Source organism: Phaenicophaeus curvirostris, chromosome 29 (assembly GCF_032191515.1).
Source record: "Phaenicophaeus curvirostris isolate KB17595 chromosome 29, BPBGC_Pcur_1.0, whole genome shotgun sequence".
In the NCBI taxonomy this organism is placed as follows: Eukaryota; Metazoa; Chordata; class Aves; order Cuculiformes; family Cuculidae; genus Phaenicophaeus; species Phaenicophaeus curvirostris.
This window is the reverse complement of record NC_091420.1, coordinates 2,292,516-2,315,118: the sequence shown is the minus strand read 5'-3', so window position 1 is coordinate 2,315,118 and position 22,603 is coordinate 2,292,516. Positions and strand designations below refer to the sequence as shown.

Here is a 22,603-nt window from a genome sequence, read left to right as displayed (position 1 = left end):
GCCCTTGATCTCGCTGTGTTATTGATGAAGATATTAAACAGCCCTGGTCTAAGTAGAGAGCCCTGAGGGACACCCCTCATCTCCATCTGGACATGGAGCTGTTGACCATTTATCTCTGGATGCAACCATCCACCCAGCTCCTTATCCATTGAAGAGCACCCCCATGAAATCCATCTCCAATTTAGAGAGAAGGATGGTGTGGGGACAGTGTCAAAGTCCAGATCCGTGACATCTGTTGCTTTCCCCCTCCCAGAAAGCCACTAGGCTGGTCGGGCTGTACTTGCCGTGGATGGAGCTTTGCTGGCTGTTCCATATCACCTCCCTCCCCTTAAGCAGAGCTTCTAGGATCTGCTCCATGATCTTCTGGAGCCCAGAGGGGAGGCTGACAGCTCAGGAGGACCCTGTTGTAGCATACGATGTCTGTTTTCATGTGAACATACACAAGCCTTTTAGTGAGTTTTCCTTGTGTTGAGTGTACGTGGGAAAGTTCCGCTCTCAATTCTCTATTTATTGTGTGATCTCATTCTAATTCTCCACATACAAAGTCAAAAAAAAAACCCCAAATGTACAAAACCAGCCCAGAAACGCAGCTTTGTTCCTTCCCAAAGCACCCGTGAGTACCTGGACAACTTCAGCCACCCTCAAACTGTGCAGAAATGAAGAACAAAGACCAGTGGGGCCAGTGTTAAAACCCATCCCTTTATTTCAGAAGTGATCTTAAGGCTCTTCTTGCTCTCCTCTCTCTCGTGATAAAGACGAGTTAGTCTGAATCCTCTTCATCTTCAGATTCGCTCCCTTCCAGCTCAGTCTCGTAGCACTGCGACAAAGTTCTCAGCTCCTCCAAGGCCTCCTGGAACTCATCCTGCTCGACTCCGGCAGAGAAGAAGCTGGCGAATCGCCGCGCGTTCAGCTTCTTTACATCCATGTACAAGCTGGTGAGGAGCGTGTGCAGCACCGGGGAGGCCTGCAGGGCCGCCAGGACAGGGATGCTCTCCACAGCTGCAGAGAAAACACCTTTTTTGGTTCAACACACCCATCAAAACCTGGTGCCGTGCCCTATTTTGCTTTACTTAACTCTGTGCAGCATCAGAGTCGCTTCACGCTCATCAGTTTTGCCTTAAAAACACCTACAAGAGTTTTGGGTTTGGTTTTTTTTCCAGAATCTCTTCATTGAATCATTTTGTTGGAAAAGACCTTTGAGATCATTGAATCCAGCTCTCCCTGAGCACCTCATTCACCTGGCTTTTAAACCCCTCCAGGGATGGAGACTCCACCACTGGCCTGGGAAGCCTCTGCTAGGGCCCAAGAACCTTTTCAGTGAAGAAATTCAATCTAAACCTCTCGTGGCACAACTTGAGGCCATTTCCTCTTACTCTAGTGCTTGTTCCTTGGGAGAAGAGCCCAGCACCCACCTGGCTCCAACCTCCTCTCCAGGAGCTGCAGAGAGCGATGAGGTCTCTCCTCAGCCTCCTCTTCTCCAGACCAAACAGCCCCAGGGCCCTCAGCTGCTCCTAGAACCCCTGTTCTCCAGCTCCATTCCCTTCTCCGGACGCTCTCCAGCCCCTCAAGGCCTTTCTTGGAGTGAGGGACCCAAAACTGAACCCAGAATTTGAGCAGCCTCACTAGTGCTGAGCACAGAGGCACAATCCCTTCCCTGCTCCTGCTGGCCACACCGTTTCTGATCCAAGCCAGGATGCTGGTGGCCTTCTTGGCCACCTGGGCCACCGCTGCCTCCTGTTCATCCACTGCTGACCAGCACCACCAGGTTCTTTTTCCACCAGCAGCTTTCCAGCTGCTCTTCCCCAAGCCTGGAGCTGCGGGGGGTTGTTGTGACCCAAGTGGAGGATGCAGCACTCGGCCTGGTTGAACCTTCTACCCCTGTCAGATGCCACTGCTGCAAAGCTGGGTTCAAGAGGACTCGGTACCTGCTGCGGAAGGCGGAGGTTTATCCCGGAGGAAGCCTTGTTGGGTCAGGAGAGGAGAGAAGAACTGGGGGTACGGCGGCAGGGTGCGACACGGCTGCTCGAGCACGTGGGCTGCGCTGCGGGGATGAAGGCAACGTTAGCCAACCCTCCCTCTGCCTTCAGCTCCCCGTTCCAAACCAACCCAGCCCCTTCCCAACCTGAGGGCGCCCGGGAAGAGGGTGTGGAGGTATCGCTGCAGGGTCTGCTCGGCGCTCTCGCAGGCGTGGAGCGGGGAAGGCGGCTGCGTCCTCGCGGAGCTGCTGCAAAGAAGACCATCCAGGCTGAAAACATCAGCACCTTCCATTGCGTTTTAGCTGCTTTCATAGAATCGTAGAATCACCAGGTTGGAAAGGACCCACCGGATCATCGAGTCCAACCATTCCCATCAATCACTAACCCATGTCCCTCAGCACCTCGTCCACCCGGCCCTTAAACCCCTCCAGGGAAGGGGACTCAACCCCCTCCCTGGGCAGCCTCGGACACTGCCCAATCACCCTTTCCATGAAGTATTTTTTCCTGCTGTCCATCCTGACCCTCCCCTGGTGGAGCTTGAGGCCATTCCCTCTCGTCCTGTCCCTTGGGAGAAGAGCCCAGCTCCCTCCTCTCCACAACCTCCTCTCAGGGAGTTGCAGAGAGCAATGAGGTCTCCCCTCAGCCTCCTCTTCTCCAGGCTAAACCCCCCCAGCTCTCTCAGCCGCTCCTCTTCTTCTCCAGCCCCCTCCCCAGCTTCGTTGCTCTTCTCTGCACTCGCTCCAGAGCCTCAACATCCTTCTTGTGGGGAGGGGCCCACAACTGACCCCAGGATTCGAGGAGCGGTCTCCCCAGGGCCGAGGCCAGAGGGAGAAGAACCTCCCTGGCCCTGCTGGCCACGCCGGGTCTGATCCAAGCCAAGATGCCCTTGGCCTTCTTGGCCCCCTGGGCCCCTGCTGGCTCCTGTTCAACCAAGCCCCCCAGGTCCTTCTCCTCCAGGCAGTTTCCAGCCTCCTTCGGAGCACAGGAGCGGCCAGATTGCCAACAGGATCGGGAGTGGCTTTTGTGAGACGTGGTGCTGGAGTTGGGAAGGGAAGAGCGCGGTTCGAACGCCCGTTACCTAACGTGACTTTCGTTGCCGATTCCTCGTAGCACGACGGACTGAGCGAAACAGGAGCGAAGCCTTCGCTCTCTCCACGCAACCAGCAGCTTCCAGGGCACGTCCTGCCCGTGGGAGCACAAAGCATCGGCAAGCGAGCAGCCGGGCCGGGCCGGGAAGGGAAGAGAAGCCCAGGCAGCCACAACCTGCGGGTTGGAGCGGGGACAGGTCACCACGTGGAGCAGCTTCTTGCGTCCTGGAACGTGGGGATGGGGGGAGCTGCTCGTACCTTTCTCCCGGAGAAGTTGAGAGTTTCAGCGAGGTGCATCATGGAGCCTTGGGAGGAAGAGAGCCGGTACGGCACGGTGAGGGTGTCGAGCGCCGCGGCCAGCACCGCGCTGCTGTGGAAATTCAGGGACGCCTGCGGGGGGAGAGACTGAGGAGCTCAATCCCATCCTTAAATGATTTTTTTTGTGTATTTAAGCAGTTTATGTGCTCGTATGGAGGCTGCGTTTCAGTTATTCCAGGGTTTGGATAAGTCATTTGAGAGTTTGGATAAGTTATTCTAGGATCTGGATAAATTATTCCAGGGTCTGGATGAGTTATTCTAGGGTTTGGATAAATTATTCCAGGGTTAGGATAAGTTACACCAGGGTCTGGATAAGTTATTCCAGGGTTTGGATAAATTATTCCAGGGTTTGGATAAATTATTCCAGGGTTTGGATAAATTACATCAGGGTCTGGATAAATTACATCAGGGTCTGGATAAGTTATTCCAGGGTCTGGATAAGTCATTTGAGAGTTTGGATAAGTTATTCTAGGATCTGGATAAGTTATTCCAGGGTTTGGATAAGTTATTCTAGGATCTGGATAAGTTACACCAGGGTCTGGATAAGTTACACCAGGGTCTGGATAAGTTATTTGAGGGTTTGGATAAGTTATTCTACGGTCTGGATAAATTTTTCCAGGGTTTGGATGAGTTATTCTAGGGTCTGGATAAATTATTCCAGGGTTTGGATAAATTATTTAAGGATTTGGATAAGTTATTCTAGGATCTGGATAAGTTATTCTAGGGTTTGGATAATTTATTTGAGGGTTTGGATAAGTTATTCTAGGGTCTGGATAAATTATTCCAGGGTTTCGGTGAGTTATTCTAGGGTTTGGATAAATTATTTAAGGATTTGGATAAGTTATTGTAGGATCTAGATAAGTTATTCTAAGGTTTGGATAAATTACATCAGGGTCTGGATAAATTATTCCAGGATTTGGATGAGTTATTCTAGGATCTGGTTAAGTTATTCCTGGCTTTGGATAAATTACATTAGGATCTGGATAAGTTATTCCAGGGTTTGGATAAATTATTTGCAGGACGTACATCGTAGTTCAGGTACGGAAACGTCACCGGAGGCTGCGGCCGGAGCCCCAGGCTCCCGCTGAGCGACAGGGGGCAAAGCAGCGAGCTGTGCCGCGAGAGGTGGACGATGCCCAGGGCCACGTTCATCACTCTGTACAAGTTCTTGGGAGAATCCTGGGTGGGGGAAAAAAAAACAACCATCAGAATTTAAAGATGGAAACGAGACACGCAAGAAAGCTGGAGAGGGACTGTTCGTAAGGGCTTGTGCTGGGACAAGGGGGAATGGGGATAAAGTAGAGAGGGGCAGATTTAGGCTTGATATAAGGAAGAATTTCTTCACCATGAGGGCTCTGGAACAGGTTGCCCAGGGAAGATGTGGCTGCTCCATCCCTGGAGGGGTTCAAGGCCAGGTTGGATGGGGCTTGGAGCCCCTGATCCATGGGAGGTGTCCCTGCTCATGGCTGGGGTGGGACTGGATGGGCTTTGAGCTCCCTTCCAACCCAAACGATTCTATGATTCTATGGGACAGTTGAATCCAGCCTGAGCATGGGAGCGTCGCCTCGTTCCCTGCTGTTTACTTACACCCAGGTTACTCGTGCCCGGAGTCAGCCCCCACGTCAGGATCCCTTTTCCCGAGTACTCATCGTAGAGCAGTTCAGTCACCTTGGCACCAACTCCGGAGAATCCGTTGTGTAGGTCGCAGAGGACCTGAAACCCCTGTGTAAAACCAAAGCAGCAGCCAGGATTCTGCTTCATCCCAAAAAGAAAACGTCTTGAAAGAAAAGGGAGTTCATCCCAAGCCGCCAACCTGCAGATAATCACATTCTTCCACATAAAAGTGCAGCCGATCTTCCAGCTCCTCCAGGCAGCCGGGGTCCTGCAGCAGACTCTGACCTTGTCCGAAGGCTTCCAGACAACCACACTCCCTGAGAAAAAAAGGGAAATGCAGCTTTTTTTCTGTCCCCTCTTAATTTTTCCTTAAAGACTCTGCTGTGGAACACGGATTCGGAGTCGCCCCGCGGCCATACCCATCGTGCATGTACTGGCGGATGACGTAGACGCTCTTGGGATGCAAATGAACGTTGAGGTAATCGGACCAGAGCCGCTCGGTGCCGCCCGAGGAGGCGTCCTGGGAAGGAGCGAGTGGCGAAGGGGCAGGAGCCGCGCCTGGAATGAGAGATGAGGAGAGCAAAGGGCTGAGCAGCCGAGTGAGAGAAACAAACCCAGCTTTTCACCTCGTCCAGTTTCTTAACCTGTTGCTGCTCTCTGAGCAGGAAATCAATCTTCGCCCAGTTCCATGGAACGGCTTGGGTTGGAAGGGACCCCAAAGCCCATCCAGTTCCAACCCGTGTGGTGAGTAGGGACACCTCCTGCTGGATCAGGGGCTCCAAGCCCCATCCAACCTGGCCTTGAACCCCTCCAGGGATGGGGCAGCCACCTCTGCTCTGGGCAACCTGGGCCAGGGCCTCCTCACCCTCCCAGCAGAACATTTCTCCCCAAGATCTCATCTCAATCTCCCCTCTTACAGCTCAAAACCATTCCCCTCATCCGATCCCTGAGCTCCCTGATCAAGAGCCCCTCCCCAGCTTTCCTGGAGCCCCTTTCAGCACTAGAAGCTGCTCTAAGGTCTCTCTGGAGCCTTCTCTTCTCCAGACTGGACAACCCCAACTCTCCCAGCCTGGCCTCGTACAGGAGGTTCTCCAGCCCTCGGATCATCTCCGTGGCCTCCTCTGGGCTCGCTCCAACAGCTCCAGGTCCTTCTTATGCTGAGGACTCCAGAGCTGGACACAGGGCTCCAGGTGGGTTTCACAAAGTAGAGCAGAGGGGCAGAATCCCCTCCCTCCCTGCTGCTCCCACTGCTCTGGACGCAGCCCAGGACACAGTTGGTTTCAGGGCTGCGAGCACACGTTGCCTTCTTTTTCCTTCTTTTCCTTCTCCCTCCTGCTCGTTCCCCACTGAGTTGTCCGGCCCCACTGCAGCTCTGGTCCCAGCAGGGAAAACCAGAGCCCTGGGAAGCACAAACTGGTGAGAACGCCTGCACCCACCTGGAACCGGAGTGTGGGGGCTCCCTCGTCCTTCAGCAGCGCTTTCTTCCTGCAGAAAAAGCTCCGTTACGGGACGCGCTGCCAGGCAGGGAGCGGCAGCGAGCACCGGGGCGGAGGGAGCAAAGCTGAGCAGAGCCCAGGGCGCAACTGCGAGGGAGCTGGGACACCACACGGACACACGGACAACACGACACACGACCTGGGGGGCTGTTCTACCCACCCTGGGCCCGGACCCTGCCCCCCGGCTCTGCCCGCCCCGGGACCCCGCTCTTGGTCCTGCTCCACCTGACCTGGGACCCCGACCCTGGGACCCTGATCCTGGGACCCCGATCTTGGGACCCTGATCCTGGGACCCCAATCTTGGGACCCCGATCCTGGGACCCTGATCTTGGGACCCCGATCTTGGGACCCTGATCCTGGGACCCTGCTGTGCCCACCCTAGGCCTGGGATCCCAATCTTGGGACCCTGATCCTGGGACCCCGATCCTGGGACCCCGCTGTGCCCACCCCAGGCCTGGGACCCCGATCCTGGGACCCCGATCCTGGGACCCCGATCCTGGCTGATCCTGGGACCCCGATCTTGGGACCCCAATCCTGGGACCCCGGATCTTGGGACCTGCTGTGCCCACCCCAGCTCCGAGACCCCTATCCTGGTCCCAGATCCCCCCCCATGCTCCACTTGCTCTGGTCGCAGGACCCCCCCTCTGCAGTCACGGGTCCTCGCTTTGAACCCCCCCCAGCCCCGGGACCCCCCTCCTCGTCCCCGGGCCCCCCCGCTGCCCTCACCGCCCGGTCACCGTCCCTCGGCGCGGGGTCTCTCTCCAGGTAAGCGGCGACGGCTCCGTCCCTGCAAGAGAAACGGGGGCAGGTCCCGCCGTCCCCGCTGCCACCGGCCCCGCTCCGCACTCACCACGACGTCGCTGCCGTCCCCGTCCCCGCTGCCACCGGCCCCGCAGCCGCTACCGGCCCCACCGAGCCGCCTGCAGAGACAGAGAGACCGGGAGAACCGGGACTGGGACAGGCAAGGGGGGTCCCGGGAGGGAGCGGGACCAGGACCGGTGAGGGTGTCCCAGAGCGGGGTCCCGGGATGGGGACTGGGACGGGTGAGGAAGGTCCCGGAGCAGAGTGGGGACCGGGGCTTGGGGGGCAGAGCGGGACCAGAACGGGCTCGAGGGCCCCTGGAAGGGAGCGGGAACCGGGACCGGGAGGATGGAGTGGGACCGGGACTGGGGTCCCGGAGCAGAGCAGGGACGTGGACTGGGGCTCGGGGAGCGAAGAGCAGGACCAGGACCGGCGAGGGGGTCCCAGGACTGGGGTCCCGGAGGAGAGTGGGGACCGGGACGGGGGTCCTGGAGCAGAGCGGGGACCGGGAATGGGGTCCAGGAGCAGAGCGGGGACCGGGACCGGCGAGGGGGTCCCGGAGTGGGGCTCAGGGAGGCAGAGCGGGACCAGAACGGGCTCGGGGGTCCCCGGAAGGGAGCAGGGACCAGGAACGAGACCGGGGTCCCAGCGCAGAGCGAGGTCCCGGGACCAGGCGGGTGAGGAGGATCCCGGAGCGGGGCCCCGGGAGCAGGGCCGGGGGTTGGGAAGCGGAGGGGTTTGGCCCCCCAGGGCCGGTACCTTTCAGCTCCAGCGCCACCAGGCGGGGTGTGAGCCGCTCCCGGCCGCCCGGAGCCCGTTCGGAGCGGAGCAGCGTGGACGAACGGAGCTCGGCGGGGCCGCCGCCCGGGCCGGCCTGGGGACACGGTCAGAGCCACCGCACGGACACACCGGGGCCCCCCGGGCCGGTCCCGGTCCCCCGGCCACCCCCTCCCTCTCTCCGGTAGCCCCGTTCCCCCGTCCCACCCCGTCCCGTTCCCAGTCACGGCCCCCCCGCCATCCCGAAGAACCCTCCCGGCCCTCTATCCGGTTCCCCCGTGTCCCCCGGGCCCTCCATCCCTCTCTCCGGTCCCCGGTCCCGGTGCCCCCGGTCCCTCCCCATCCCTCTCTCGGTCCCGGTGCCCTCTGATCCTCCCTACTCCTCTGTCCGCTCCCACGTCCCGGCGCCCTCGGTCCCTCTCTCTGCTCCCAGGGTCCCGGTGCTCCTTCCCGGTCCCTCCCCATCCCTCTCTCCGGTCCCCGGTGTCCCCGATCCCTCTCTCGGTTCCCGGGTCCCGGTGCTCCCGGTCCCTTCCCCACCCCTCTCTCCGGTTCCCCCGATCCCTCTCTCCTCTTCCCCGTGCCCCCGGTCCCTTTCTCTGGTCCTCGATCCCAGTGCTCCCGGTCCACCCCCCACCCCGGGTCCCTGTTTCCGGTTCCCCCGCCCCCCTCTCTCTGCAGTCCCGCGTCCCGGTGCCCTCCCCCGGTTCCCCCCGGTGCCGGTTCCCACCTGCAGCCCCCACCACTGGGCCCCCACGCAGCCCGCGTAGTGTCCGAGCTGCAGCGTCACCGCCTCCCCCGGCATCGCCGCGCCGGAAGCGGAGAACACGGCGCCGGAAGTGGCGTCACGGCGGCACCGGAAGTGGCGCACATGGCGCCGGAAATGGCGTCACAGCGGCGCCCGCCCCGCTCCCCCCTCCCAGGCAAACACCGACACCGGCCCCCGGGCCTTCATTTCGCTCTTTATTCCGCTACAGCGGCCCCGCCAGGCGCTCGAGCTGCCACGGGTTGGAGCCGCTGAGGAAGCGCAGCTCCTCCTGCCCCTCGGCCGTGTGCGCTGGGGGAGAGGGGCCCGTCAGACACCCCCCTCCTCCTCCTCCCCCACCGGGAGCCCCGCACCTCAACGCCCCCCCGCTTCCATCCCCGCAAATCCCCCCGCACCCCGATTTCCACCCCCCGTAAGCCCCCTGGTCCCCGCATCCCCCCTCCCACACCCCAATTTCCCCATCCGTAACCCCCCCCAGACCCCACGTTCCCTCTCCAGCACCCCAATTTCCCCCCCATAACCCCCCTGTTCCCGCAGCCCCAGTCCTGCACCCCGATTTCCCCCCCCCATAAGCCCCTGGTCCCCGCATGCCCCCTCCTGCACCCCAATTTCCCCCTGTAATCCTCCCTGGTCCCCACACTCCCTCTCCAGCACCCCAATTTCCCCCCCCAGTAACCCCCCCTTCCCCCATCCCCAGTCCTGCACCCCGATTTGCCCCTGTAATCCCCCCCAGTCCCTACATCCCCCCTCCCACACCTCGATTTCACCCCCCAGTCCCCAAATCCCCCCAGCCCCGCACCCCGATTTCCCCCCATAACCTCTTTGTCCCTGCATCCCCCATCCCACACCCCAATTCCCCCCTCCCCCGTAACCCTCTATCCCCCCTCCCGCACCCCGATTCCCCCCTTTAACACTCCCAGTCCCCACATTCCCTCTCCAGCACCCCAATTCTCCCCCCTGTAACCCCCCCAGCCCCCACATCCCCCCTCCCACACCCCAATTTCCCCCCCGGTAACCCCCCAGTTCCCACATCCCCCCTCCCGCACCCCGATTTCGCCCCCCCCATAACCCCCTGGTCCCCGCATCCCCCCTCCCGCACCCCAATTTCCCCCCTCCCGCACCCCAATTTCCCCCCTGTAGCCCCCCCAGACCCCACGTTTCCTCTCCAGCACCCCAATTCTCCCCCCTGTAACCCCCCCAGTCCCCCCATCCCTCCTCCAGCACCCTGATTTCGCCCCCCATAACCCCCCTGGGTCCCCGCATCCCCCCTCCTGCCCCCCACTTTCCCTCCCATAACCCTCCCAGTCCCCACATTCCCTCTCCAGCACCCCGAATTCCCTCTCCAGCACCCCGAATCCCCTCGTCCTGCACCTCTCGGGTGCTGCAGCCAGCGGCAGTGCCGGTAGTAGCGGTAGCAGCTCTCGAACTCGGCCGCGCTGTAGTTGGGGACCAGGATGGGGACGAAGGGATCCAGCGCATCGAAGCCCTCCTGGGGAAGCAGAGAGTGAGCGCGGAGCAGCCCCCGGGGCTCGGAGGATGAAACCGCGGGGATGTTGATCCCGCTCCGTGAGCAGGACACGCGGCTCCCAGCCCGGGAAGCCTGTTTGTGTCCCGGTGAGGAGCCAGGGGAAGGGTCCAGCCTCACCTTCCCCAGCAGCTCCTGCGGCAAATACGCACAACGGGGTTTGAAGAGCGAGCCGGTCTGGCTGAGGGTCGTCACGACAGCGCCTCCGCTCTGGAAAGCGGAGCGGAAACCCTTTAGAATCAATCTGTAACAGCTCCACGAGGGAGGAATCCTCCTCCGTGATCCTACAAGTTGCTACAATTCCAGAATTCCCCACGCTGACACCGGTCCAAGGGTCCCGACTAACGCCCGGTGCGGGGGACACGCAGCTCGTGCTCCCCAGGCTGCGTTGAGATGCAGCGCTCGCCTCCAAACAGCTTTCTGTGCAAACAACCCATCTATTTAGCACTTTCCCACAGCCTTTTAAACCTGAAAACTCCTTGTCAGAGATGTTGGCATCCAGGGCATTGAAAACAGAGCAGGAGTTGCCTTCTTAGATTTAGGAATTGAAATGAAAACCCTCCTTAGTTCAAAGAATTCATTAATGGTTATTAAACCCTCAGGGTTGGCAGGGGAAGCAGGTCTGTTCTGACCTGATTTCTTCGGGTGATGCAGGAACCCTGCGCCTGTGATGTTATATTTGCAGCTTTAAACTTCCCAGCCCGCGGTTTTAATTGCTGGGAATAACGGACCCGGCCTACGGCCCCAACTCACCCAGTCGTTCCTCATCATCTTCCTCAGATTGTACACGAGCGTCAGCTCCTCTGGAGAAACCTGAAGGAGACCGCATCTTATTTTTGCCAGTAGTTTTTTATCCAAGACATAAATCCCCCTCCCCTGCTTTAAAGTAGACGGGAGGGGGTCATTTCCATCTCTTAGGCACGTTTTTTCTCTTTGCTTTTACTTTGTACTGTGATCCTGCCCCTAAATTCAGCGCCGGTGAGGCTGCACCTTGAATCCTGGGTTCACTTTTGGACCCTTCACTCCAAGAAAGACCTCGAGGGGCTGGAGCACGTCTGGAAATGGGGAAGGGGCTGGAGAACAGGGATTGTGGGAGCTGCTGAGGGCCCTGGGGCTGTTTGGCGTGGAGAAAAGGAGGCTGAGGGGAGACCTCATCATGCTCTGCAGCTCCTGGAGAGGAGGTTGGAGTGAGGTTGGTGCTGGCCACATAGTCATCGCTCTGGGGTTACTGTGGAACTCAACAATGACCAACACGCCCTCCCCGGCTCCCCCAACACAGATATAATCAGAGCGGGTCCCTCCTTACAGGACTTTTGTCTTCCTTCTTCAGCGTGGTCCTTCCCCAGAGCGCATTGACGCCGTCCACCGCCACGAGAAGTCGGAAGGAGCCAAGCTGACATTGCTGCTTTATCTCTTTCAGCACAACCCCAACAACATCGCTGGCGTTTCTCACACGAGCCAAACCCTTGAAAAGTAGGAAAAGGCACAGAACTCAGCTTGGGTTTCCTGTTAACATGGGATGTGGGCAACTCTGGGAACCGCCCGTTCTAAGAGGGAAGGAAGATAAAGGACAATTTGTTCTTTCAGAGGATCTGGTCCAAGGAACCAAGCATCAAAGCCGCACGAGCTTTCATATTCTGATTTTTGCTTCCCCCTCAAGTCCTCTCACAACTTCCAGATCCATCCCATCATCCACAGTGGCTTTCGTAGCCACCTTGTTGATGAGGAAATGCTTTGTTTGCCAGAACTTGTTTCTCTTAAGTTCTTTACAAGCAATTTGTCCCACAAACACAATGACACGAACATGGAACAAAAGGTAGAGACAAAGCCAGAAGTGGCTCCGATTCCTTACCTGCTCCACCACCTCACCCAGCGGTTTCCCCTCCTCCGTGCTGTCTCGTTTGCCCCACACGTATTTTCTTTGTGTTTTTATCTGTGGCAAGAGAATTACGATTAGAGTGGGGATTGAGCAGCGTGTAGGCGGCTTGGCAAGCCTGGAAGCCAAGATTCCTGGTTCTTTGCCAGCTCTTTGCGCTTCTCCAAAACAAGCAAATCTAGAATTCTTGTCAAGGTGTTCAAACATAGAATCGCTTGGTTGGAAAAGATCTTTCAGATCATCGAGTCCAACCATCCCTGTCCACTACTGAACCATCTCTGAGCACCTCATCCACCCATCTTGTAAATCCCTCCAGGGACGGGGACTCAACCACCCCCCTGGGCAGCCGTTCCAGTGCCCGAGAACCCTTTTGCTGAAGAAATTTTTCCTGATGGCCAATCTGAACCTGCCCTGGTGCAACTTGAGGACATTTCCTCTCGTCCCATCACCTGTCACTTGGGAGAAGAGACCAACACCCATCTCACTATCACTAGACAGTGATAAGGTCTCAGCCTCCTCTTCTCCAGGTTGAACAACTCCAGGTCCCTCAGCTACCTTCCCCAGCTCTGTTCCCTTCTCTGTCTGCGCTTCAGCTCCTCAAGGTCTTTCTTGGAGTGAGGGGTGCAAAACTGCATCCCGTTAAGAGACGAAGCTCAGGTGCACACAGGCCTGAGAAGAATCCCATGAGGATCCCATGAGGAGTTCTTAGCCACCAACCAAAACAACCTGACAGGCTCTACAAACCTCTTTTAGGAAGCGCTCGTTTGAGGTTTTGAAGTTCTTAAGCCAAAAAGATGCTTGCAAAGGCTGATCGAGCCGATCTTTGTTGTAGGAAGACTGCAAAAGCTCCTTGCAGTTTTTCACCCAGAGATGAGCTGTAAGAAAATAAAACCATTGCTTTTTTTATTTCACTCAAAAGAACTGCATGAGTTTGGTTTGGAAGGGACCTTAAAGAACATTCAGTTCCAACCCCCATGGATTGGGTTCCAAGTCCCATCCAACCTGGCCTTGAAGCCCTCCAGGGATGGAGCAGCCACAACTTCCCTGGGCAACCTGGGCCAGGGCCTCCCCACTCTCAGAGTGAAGAAACTCCTCCTCACATCCAGTCTAAATCTTCCCCTCTCCAGTTTATACCCATTTCCCCTTGACCTATCACCACAAGCCTTTGTGAACAGTCCCTCCCCAGCTTTCTTGTAGCTCCTTCAGGTACTGGAAGGTCCCTATAAGATCTCTTCGGAGCCTTCTCTTCTCCAGGCTGAACAACCCCAGCTCTCTCAGCCTGTCCTCCTACGGGAGGTTCTCCAGCCCTCAAATCATCCTTGTAGCCTCCTCTGGACCTGTTCCAACAGCTCCATCTCCTTCTTACATTGAGGATTCCAGCACTGGACACAAGACTCCAGATGAGGTCTCACAAGAGAGGAACAGAGGGGCAGAATCCCCCCTCTTGCCCTGCTGGCCACGCTGATTTTGATGCAGCCCAGGTTACAGTTGGCCTTAGGGCTGCGAGCACACCTTGCTGGCTCATATCAAGCTCCTTATCAATCCGTAGATAACCTGCTGTGCCATATCCCACACCCTTCTCTTGAAGTACCATAAAATCCTGGAATGCTTCAGGTTGGAAGGGACCTTAGAGGTCATCCAGTTCCAACCTCCTTGCCACCGGCAGGGACACCTTCCAGATCATCGTGTGTGTTTGATGCACTAACAGCTTTGATGTTCTTACCGTCTGGGATGTGTAGCACCAACCAGCCTTGCCTCGAGCAGTAGTGAACCACGTGACACAAAGTCATGGTTTTCCCGGTTCCTTTCTCACCATCTCCAACACCGACTGTCAAGGAAAGTCTCAGAATAAAAAGGAAAAATCTCAAAAAACCCCTCACTTCCATTTATACTTGACTATAATTCTTTCACAAGAGGAAGTTCAAAGGTCGTAAGAGCAAGGATGGCGTTCCATCCTTAAACAAGCCCAGCCTAAAGAGTTCCTTCTCTCCATGACCCCCACCCCACTAGATCAGAGCTGATGATTCCCATTCCCACAATTGTGCCGATGGCCCCGTTTGTGGATCTGTAAATGGCTTAGAATAAAAGCATCGAAGCTTCATGAACTTCTCCAACGAGCTCAGCACGTGGCAGGTCTGAAGACCAAACCGCAGTGGTGAGCGTGGGATCAAAACGTAACCGTCACCCGCCTGAACTCAGCTGCTGGTGTTCGACTTGCATCATCAGGTAATAAAAGATACAGATCACGTATCTGACAGCTGGGTGGGCGAAGTTGGAGTTTTTCAAGTAAGCGAAGAGTTCTAGAGCTGGTTTTCGCACCATCACGCAGGCTTCGTTGAAGGTCTTAATCTGAGAAAAGGAAAAGAATATGAACGCGCAGCAAAGTGCTGGCCCATTACAGCTGCTCCTGGCCTGGCGCTGTCTCCGATGGGTGCTCTGCAGGGTCAGAATCTCCACTGCTCTCCCCTTGTCAGCCAAGCCCATCACGTTGGCATAGGCACACAATGGCTTTCTTGTCCTTTGTGTGCCTGGAAATGGTTTCCAGGATCTGCTATTCCATCACCTTATAGAATCATGGAATGGTTGGGGTTGGAAGGGACCTCAAAGCCCATCCAGTTCCACCCTCTTCCATGGGCAGAGACATCTCCCACGGAATCAGAGGCTCCAAGCCCCATCCAACCTGGCCTTGAACCCCTCCAGGGATGGGGCAGCCACCACTGCTCTGGGCAACCTGGGCCAGGGCTTCATCACCCTCACCGTGAAGAATTTGTTCTTAATGTCCAATCTAAACCTTCCCCCTTCCAATTTAAAGCCATTCGCCCATGTCCTATCACTCCATGCTCTTGTAAATAGTCCCTCTCCGGCTTTCCTGGAGACCCTTTCAGTACTGGAAGCTGCTTTAAGGTCTCCCTAGAGCCTTCTCCTCTCCAGGCTGAACAACCCCAACTTTCTTCATCCTCAGCCTGTCCTTAGATGGGAGGCGCTCCAGCCCTCGGATCATCTCCACAGCCCACGTCTGGACTCCCTCCAACAGATCCATACCCTTCTCATGGTGAGGACTCTAGAACCTTCTCAGAGATCGAGGCCAGGCTGACCAGCCTGCTACTGAAACAAGTCCCCTTCCCTGGAGGGGTTTAAGGGCCGGGTGGACGAGGTGCTGAGGGACATGGGTCAGTGATTGATGGGAATGGTTGGAATCCATGATCCAGTGGGTCTTTTCCAACCTGGTGATTCTATGATTCTATGATAGGACGAAGTACCTGCTGCTGGAAGCGGGGGGGCAGTCCGTGTGGAAAAACAGCCTTCACCTCCTCCAGCGGGATGCTGTAGTGGCGACCCTCGTGGTGTTCCGTGTGGTTGGCCTGGAAAGAAAAGATGCAAACTGTAATACTTGGGAATATCCAATACCTCTTTGCTGGCTACAGAAGGCCTAGAGAGAATGGAAAGGGAAGGAAGGCTCGGTCAGGGTGAGTATCTGCTGACTTAGAGTCAGAAGAACTTGTGCGTTAAGGTAAAGCGGGACGTGCAGTATCGGGACATTCCTGGCAGATAGAATCATAGACTCATAGAATCACCAGGTTGGAAAAGACCCACCAGATCATCGAGTCCAACCGTTCCCATCAAACACTAAAGGTATTTGAGAGAGAGAGACGTCAATCTGTGTCCGAGCAGGATGTATTTCAGACTCCAGGCTGGATTCCCTGCATGTGTTGGACACAGGTTTCTGCTTGGCAGGTTATCTATGGCCTCAGACAGAGCAGCAGAGCTCCAGAGACCACTTTTATTCTCAGTTTCACCGCTGACTCGCTGCATAACCTTGGCCACATTCCTTCACTCTTCAGCTCCTGCGTCTGTAAAGTGGGTCAGGATCTTTATCCTCGTGTTTAGCCACTTGGAGTTTTGCTGATGGAAAGGTAAGTCGTATTAAAAATTCAGTTTTCGTCTGGTCTTCTCAATTAATTTTTAATGGCACTTGATGGGGTGCAGGCAGAGCTCTCGGGTTTGCAGACGCGGCGACTCCGAGGGACACGGAGCTGAGAAATTAATACGCAACGGCGGTTGTCGCCAAACATCAGGCACATAAAGTCAGAATGCCAAAGCCAGTTGCCTGGCAACGTAAGCAGCAAGCACAGGACAGCGGGGACAATCCCTGCCATCTGGACTCTTCTGTGCGATCTATAGAGACGCTGGCGTCACGTGAGCGAGATCATCTGCATGCTGCTGTTTCCATAGAGACCCCAGAGGAATCAGGCTTGAAAGACTCCAATTACAGAGGCAGAGAAAAGCACCTCAAAGGCTCTGAGGCTGGAATTATTGCTGCTGGAGGGCTGCGCTGCGCTGAGGTCATCTGGGGTGTGTTTTTTTATCCCCCTTGACAGCAAATTTAGGGAGGTTAGTCAGGGAAAAATAACCCTGAAGTTGAAATTAATGGTGTCTGATGACAAGCTAAGCCACATCTGAGCTTCTACGAGACCCAATCCGCCTCATCCGTGCCACTACAGAGAAGGAATCAATACTCATTCCCAGGAGCTTTCAGGCAGAGACCAGGCCTGCCCTGTTTAAACATTCCGATGGGTTGGGATCACGGTCTGGATGCCTGTTATTCAGCCTGGGTGCCCCTTTTCCTCGGAAACACCATCTCCACAAGCACTGCTGGCTCCAGCAGGTCCACGGGCAGCCTGATGGAACCTGCCTACTCACTATCTAACGATAACGACCGCGACAGTGACTCACCGGGTCGTTTTCGCTGGTGTAGAAAACCGCTCTTGGTCCTTCTGCGAGTGCTTGGACATCCTGGCTGGCAAGGGAACTTAAACAATCCTTGGCTGCCGTGTGGAGGGCGTAGCCATGGTCCAACTACGGAAAGAAAAAGCAAAGAGACAAGAAACTTCTCAGCAGTCAAAGGTCACTGGTAAAAAACTCAGGAAGCAGTTTGTTTTGTGCACTTATTGCAAGCACGTTATGATCAGGTCAAGGCAGGACGCGATACGGAACAGAATTTTCTGCCTTTAGCATAAAAAATCATCATTAGAACGTAAACCCACATGCTTTAGCATCACATCTCCCACTTAGATGTCTGCACTAAGCTGTTTCCACCCAGTTAAGTCACTGACCACCCCAAGTCCTCCAGAGAACCGAGCTCTGCAGGAGTTGCCCCCTTCAAGGCTGCTTCGGAGCACACGTACAGCCCCGAGGTCTTATTGCTGGGAAGGTCCCACGGAGTTTCGGCCTGCACTGATGAACAGCAGCTACTAACTTGCAAATTCAAGCTGTCTGGTAATCCATAATCACCTCAATTATTGAGGGATTAGTGCAGCGCTGCCCACTATTTGATATTTATAATTACCCTGAGTTTCCTAACTGCGTCCCTGCATACAGACCCTTTCATTAAAACACAGACGTGGCTGAGAAAACAAAACAGTCAGCTCAGCTGATTCTTTTTTTCACAGACAGACCACTGAAACACGCCTGTAAAGCAAGGAATCATAGAATCATAGAATAACCAGGTTGGAAGAGACCCACCGGATCATCGAGTCCAACCATTCCCATCAATCACTAACCCATGTCCCTCAGCACCTCGTCCACCTTAAACCCCTCCAGGGAAGGGGACTCAACCCCCTCCCTGGGCAGCCTCTGCCAGGGACCAATGACCCTTTCAGTGAAAAATTTCATCCTGATGTCCATCCTGACCCTCCCCTGGTGGAGCTTGAGGCCATTCCCTCTCGTCCTGTCCCCTGTCCCTTGGGAGAAGAGCCCAGCTCCCTCCTCTCCACAACCTCCTCTCAGGGAGTTGCAGAGAGCAATGAGGTCTCCCCTCAGCCTCCTCTTCTCCAGGCTAAACCCCCCCAGCTCTCTCAGCCGCTCGTAGTAGAAGGAAAAGTGTTTTATTATGTTATGGTGATAGAAACCATGAGCACTTGCCCATGACTAAAACCCCCATGAGCAGAACCGAGAGCCGCCCTTCACCTTCCTCACAGAGGAGCTGCAGGATCCAACAGCAAACAGAGCAAGCAGCTTCCTATTTTCATAGAATCGTGGAATGGTTTGGATGGGAAGAGACCTTAAAGATCACTCAGTTCTACCCCTGCTGTGGGCAGGGACACCTCCCACGGGATCAGGGGCTCCAAGCCCCATCCAACCTGGCCTTGAACCCCTCCAGGGATGCAGAATCCTCTGCTATTTGTTGGTTTGTGCTGATGAGAGTGGCAATAAATTGAAGTTTTGGGACAGGAACAGCCCCTGATGAAGTGGGAGGTGTCCCTGCCCATCACTGGGGGGTTGGAACTAGATGATCTTTAAGATCCCTTCCAACTCAAACTATTCAATGATTCTATGTGAAATCCAGAAGGGCTCAGAGGGAAGCCTGATGTCAAATTACCCCACATCCCTCCTGAATCCGCATTTCAGCGCTCACTCTCCCTTTAGGGAAGGAATTCATAGAACGGTTTGGGTTGGAAGAGACCTCAACGATCATCCCGTTCTAACCCTCCTGCCATTTACAGCTCCGTGGTGTAAATCCTAACGCATTCGTGAGGTTCTCGCATCATCTTTTCACGCTGTTTATCCCCGCGGCGTAGAGCGGATTTTAGAGCGCGTTTCCATCTGCCAAAGGAGGGAGCAGCCTGATGCGAATCCCTGAAATGGCAGCGAACCATCACGTGGTGCACGGAGATTAATCACAAAGTCATGTGCCATAAGGTGGAGCTGTTCCTACACGATTCCGCGCATCTTCGGCTCCAGAAAAGGCTGATTATTTTATCAAGGCTGCCATCGTTAAGTAAAACTCTGTACAACCAGAATCCCATCTCTGGCAACAAGGATTTTCACCACCAACCTCTAACGGTATCACCACGTGCCAGAAGAAAAGGTTTAAAGGCAACAGCAAAGAAAACAACTGGAATTCCGTGCCAGTAGGAAGTAATTTCAGGTTATAGAATGGTTTGGGTTGGAAGGGACCTCGAAGCCCACCCAGTCCCACCCCAGCCATGGGATGTCCCACAGATCAGGGGCTCCAAGCCCCATCCAACCTGGCCTTGAACCCCTCCAGGAATGGGGCAGCCACCCCTGCTCTGGGCAACCTGGTAAAAAACTTCAGTCTGCTAATGAGCGTCTTATTTAAGTCAAAAATTCAGGCTTGCTGGCACATCCTCTCTCCATCTAAGAGAGGAAAATTTAGGAGGAGGGACACACACAAGCTGTCTCTCTTTCCTTTGCCTGTATCACGGTTTGACCCAGCCACCTCATAACAGACACCACGTTTTGAGATGATTAATCTCACTTTTCACTGCTGTAAATTGTCAGTCTGGGGCTCAGGACAGTTGAAATACTGGAAGCAGCACCACGCTCTTCCACCACTTACCTTTCGAGGATGGCACACGAGTCCTCTCAGGCTTCTGAGCATTTTTTCTGCAGAGACAGAAGGGGACTTTTTAGGTTTTTAATAAAGTCTAATTGCATAGAATGACAAAACAACTGCACAGTGAAGGATGTTAAATTTGAAAAGATTCTTTACGAACTTTCCTCTAATCATAGAATCATAGAATCATAGAATCACCAGGTTGGAAGAGACCCATCGGATCATCGAGTCCAACCATTCCCATCAATCACTAACCCATGTCCCTCAGCACCTCGTCCACCCGGCCCTTAAACCCCTCCAGGGAAGGGGACTCAACCCCCTCCCTGGGCAGCCTCGGACACTGCCCAGTCACCCTTTCCAGGAAATATTTTTTCCTGATGTCCATCCTGACCCTCCCCTGGTGGAGCTTGAGGCCATTCCCTCTCGTCCTGTCCCCTGGCCCTTGGGAGAAGAGCCCAGCTCCCTCCTCTCCACAACCTCCTCTCAGGGAGTTGCAGAGAGCAATGAGGTCTCCCCTCAGCCTCCTCTTCTCCAGGCTAAACCCCCCCAGCTCTCTCAGCCGCTCCTCTTCTTCTCCAGCCCCCTCCCCAGCTTCGTTGCTCTTCTGCTGCTGCCTGCAGGAACCTGAGGCCAAACCCACAGCATTGGAACACAGAAACAACTCCGAGCTGAGCCGGGGGCTGTTGGGACACTGCCAGCGGTGCCTGACGAGGAAGCAACCAGCACCGGGGGCTCCTCTGAGGCGTCTGCTCCCCCCAAGGCCACGTTACCCCCCCCAACACCGGGCGCCCCCCCAGGCCCGCACTCACCGCAGCCGCGGAGACGGCGAATGACGCGCGGCCGCTACGGGTGCCGGACAGGGACAAGCCAGGCAGGGCCCGCCCGGCGCTGCCCCAGCGCGGCCAGGAGGGGGCGTGGCTCCTCAATGTGGGGGCGTGGCCTGAAGAAAGGGGCGTGGTCACACGGAAATAGGCTTGCCCTGGAGGGGGCGTGGTCACGAGGAGGGGGCGTGGCCACGAGGAGGGGGCGTGGCCTGGCGGGGCTCAGTGCTGGAATGGTTCCCGGGGGCGTGGTCTTCCGGGAGAGGGGGCGTGGCTTACCGGCATTCCCACAGGAGGACCCGGCCGCGTGGAGGGGGCGTGGCCTGTTATTTGGGGGCGTGACCATGGAGTCTTAGGGGCGTGGTCTGGCACATGGGGGCGTGACCATACAACTCGCGGGCGTATGAGCGTGAGTATGGGGGATGGGGCGTGGCTGAGCACGGCGGGCGTGGTCTACAACATAGGGGCGTGGCCTAGCACCCAAGGGGCGTGGTCTGACGACTGGGGGGCGTGGTCTAAACCAGCAGGCGTGCTCGAGCCAATGGGGCGTGGCCTGTCGCGTAGGGGGCGTGGCCTCAACGCGAGGGGCGGGGCTTGTGGCGGAGGGGGGCGGGGCTTGTGGCGGGGCGGGCGGGGCGCTCGCTCGCGGTGGAGCAGGAGCCGCCGCCATTTTGGTTTCGCCGCCTCGGCTCGGAGCAAGGGCCGAAGCGGCGGCCGCTCGGTCGGTCCGGGTCCCGGCCTGGCCCCCCCCCCCCACCCCCCCCACCCCGCGCGGGCGGCCGGGAGGGATGCGGCGCGGAGGAGCCCGACCTCGGCCCCGGCCGTGTTGGCGCTGACACGGTGAGGAGCGAGCGGGCGGGGAGCCCGCCTCAGGCCCGGAGCCGCCCCGGGCCCCGCGCCCCCGCCCCGGGCCGCGATCGCGGGGCAGCGGCGGCGGGCGGGGATCGCTGACAGCGGGGAGGGGGCGGGGATCGCTGACAGCCCCCGGGGGGGGTGGGGGGGGGGACCCGCCGTGACAGCAACGGGGGCCGCGGGGCTGGGCCTGCGCGCTGACAGCCGCGGCCTCACCTGACGGGAGAACCGGGAACGGGGCGGGGGGGGGGTCGCCTGCACCGGGCCCGGGGGGGCCCGGCTGGACCCGGCTGGACGGGGGAACGAGGAGGGGGAACGGGGCGCCGGGAGGGAGAACGGGGAGAGCGTGGAGGGGGAACGGGGGCCGGAGTGAACGGGGGAACCGAGGAGGGTAACGGGGGCACCGGGGAAGGGGGAACGGGGAGAGCGTGGAGGGGGAATGGGGGCCGGACTGAACGGGGGCACCGGGGAGGGTAACGGGGGAACCGAGGAGGGAGAACGGGGGCACCGGGGAAGGGGAACGGGGAAACGGGGAGGGAGAACGGGGGCACCGGGAAGGGGAATGGGGAGAGCGTGGAGGGGGAACGGGGGCCGGACTGAACGGGGGCACCGGGGAGGGTAACGGGGAAACGGGGAGGGAGAACGGGGGCACCGGGAAGGGGGAATGGAGAGGGTTAACGGGGCCACCGGAGGGGGAACGGGGAGAGCGTGGAGGGGTAACGGGGGCACCGGGGATGGGGAAAGGGGGAATGGGGTCCCGGTTGAACGAGGGAAAACGGGGGCACCCAGGGGTGAGGGAAAGGACGGGAAGGGGGGAGCCCGGCTGAATAGGGGCACCGGGGAGGGAGAAAGGGGGCACCGGAGGGGGAATGGAAAGGGTTAACGGGGGCACCGGGGAGGGAGAACGGGGCGGGGGGGAGTGCGGAGGGGGAATGGGGTCACCGGCGAGAGGAGACAGGGTCCAGGCTGAACGGGGGAGAACGGAAAAACGAGGGGAGAGGGGAGGGAGAGTGGGGTAACGGGGGCACCGGGGAGGGTAACGGGGGCACCAGGGAGGGTAACGGGGGCACCGAGGCACCGGAGGGGGAGAGTAGGGGAACGGGGGGGGGATCTGTCCTGCTGAGCGGGGGGAGAGCGGGGACACCGGGGAGGAGAGTGTGGGAAGAGGGGTCCCTGCTGAACGGGAACCGGGGAGGGAGAACAGGGGAACGGGGGCACCGGGGAGGGAGAGCTCGGGAAGGAGGGGGGGGTTGTGCCCCACTGAACAAGGGGGGACGGGGGCACCGGGCAGGGGGGGCTGTGCTGGCTGAGGAGGGAGAGCAGAGACACCAGGGAG

General features: G+C 57.5%; 3 protein-coding genes and 1 long non-coding RNA gene across 9 annotated transcripts in view; 2 read left to right on the top strand and 2 right to left on the bottom strand.

The window, feature by feature from the left end:
* Positions 1–679: 679 nt before the first annotated feature.
* MSTO1 (misato mitochondrial distribution and morphology regulator 1) lies at positions 680–8,910 on the bottom strand. Of its 5 annotated transcripts, none has more exons than XM_069878751.1 (14): positions 8,801–8,910; positions 8,053–8,167; positions 7,343–7,412; positions 7,219–7,279; positions 6,433–6,481; positions 5,416–5,554; positions 5,196–5,313; positions 4,970–5,104; positions 4,409–4,561; positions 3,323–3,454; positions 3,055–3,239; positions 2,123–2,224; positions 1,926–2,041; positions 680–1,014 (listed from the first exon to the last, which is right to left on the bottom strand). In XM_069878751.1, exons 1-14 carry the CDS (start codon positions 8,873–8,875, stop codon positions 761–763), a joined length of 1,704 nt encoding a protein of 567 aa, XP_069734852.1. In that variant the 5' UTR covers positions 8,876–8,910; the 3' UTR covers positions 680–760. The 5 variants fall into 5 exon arrangements, with proteins under 5 accessions (XP_069734852.1, XP_069734854.1, XP_069734853.1 ...); XM_069878753.1 differs by having other exon boundaries at positions 680–999; XM_069878752.1 differs by having other exon boundaries at positions 2,123–2,221.
* Positions 8,911–9,020: 110 nt separating this feature from the next.
* DAP3 (death associated protein 3) lies at positions 9,021–20,428 on the bottom strand. The gene is made up of 13 exons (XM_069878816.1): positions 20,404–20,428; positions 19,598–19,644; positions 16,972–17,094; positions 15,498–15,599; positions 14,478–14,586; positions 13,961–14,053; positions 12,982–13,112; positions 12,214–12,294; positions 11,668–11,826; positions 11,115–11,174; positions 10,482–10,571; positions 10,208–10,325; positions 9,021–9,127 (listed from the first exon to the last, which is right to left on the bottom strand). The coding sequence occupies exons 2-13, from the start codon at positions 19,637–19,639 to the stop codon at positions 9,042–9,044; spliced, it is 1,194 nt and encodes a 397-aa protein (XP_069734917.1). The 5' UTR covers positions 19,640–19,644; positions 20,404–20,428; the 3' UTR covers positions 9,021–9,041.
* Positions 15,493–16,977, top strand: LOC138732340 (uncharacterized). 2 transcript variants are annotated; one of them, XR_011339269.1, is made up of 3 exons: positions 15,493–15,704; positions 15,973–16,151; positions 16,246–16,977. It is a non-coding gene; the product is annotated as an uncharacterized lncRNA (long non-coding RNA). The 2 variants fall into 2 exon arrangements; XR_011339268.1 differs by having other exon boundaries at positions 16,225–16,977.
* Positions 20,429–21,053: 625 nt separating the features above from the next.
* The window catches only part of ASH1L (ASH1 like histone lysine methyltransferase), a 59,354-nt gene continuing 57,804 nt past the window's right edge, over positions 21,054–22,603 (top strand). The window contains exon 1 of the mRNA XM_069878689.1: positions 21,054–21,255. The gene's annotated coding sequence lies outside the window, so the exon portion shown is untranslated. The remainder of the gene's footprint in view (positions 21,256–22,603) is intronic.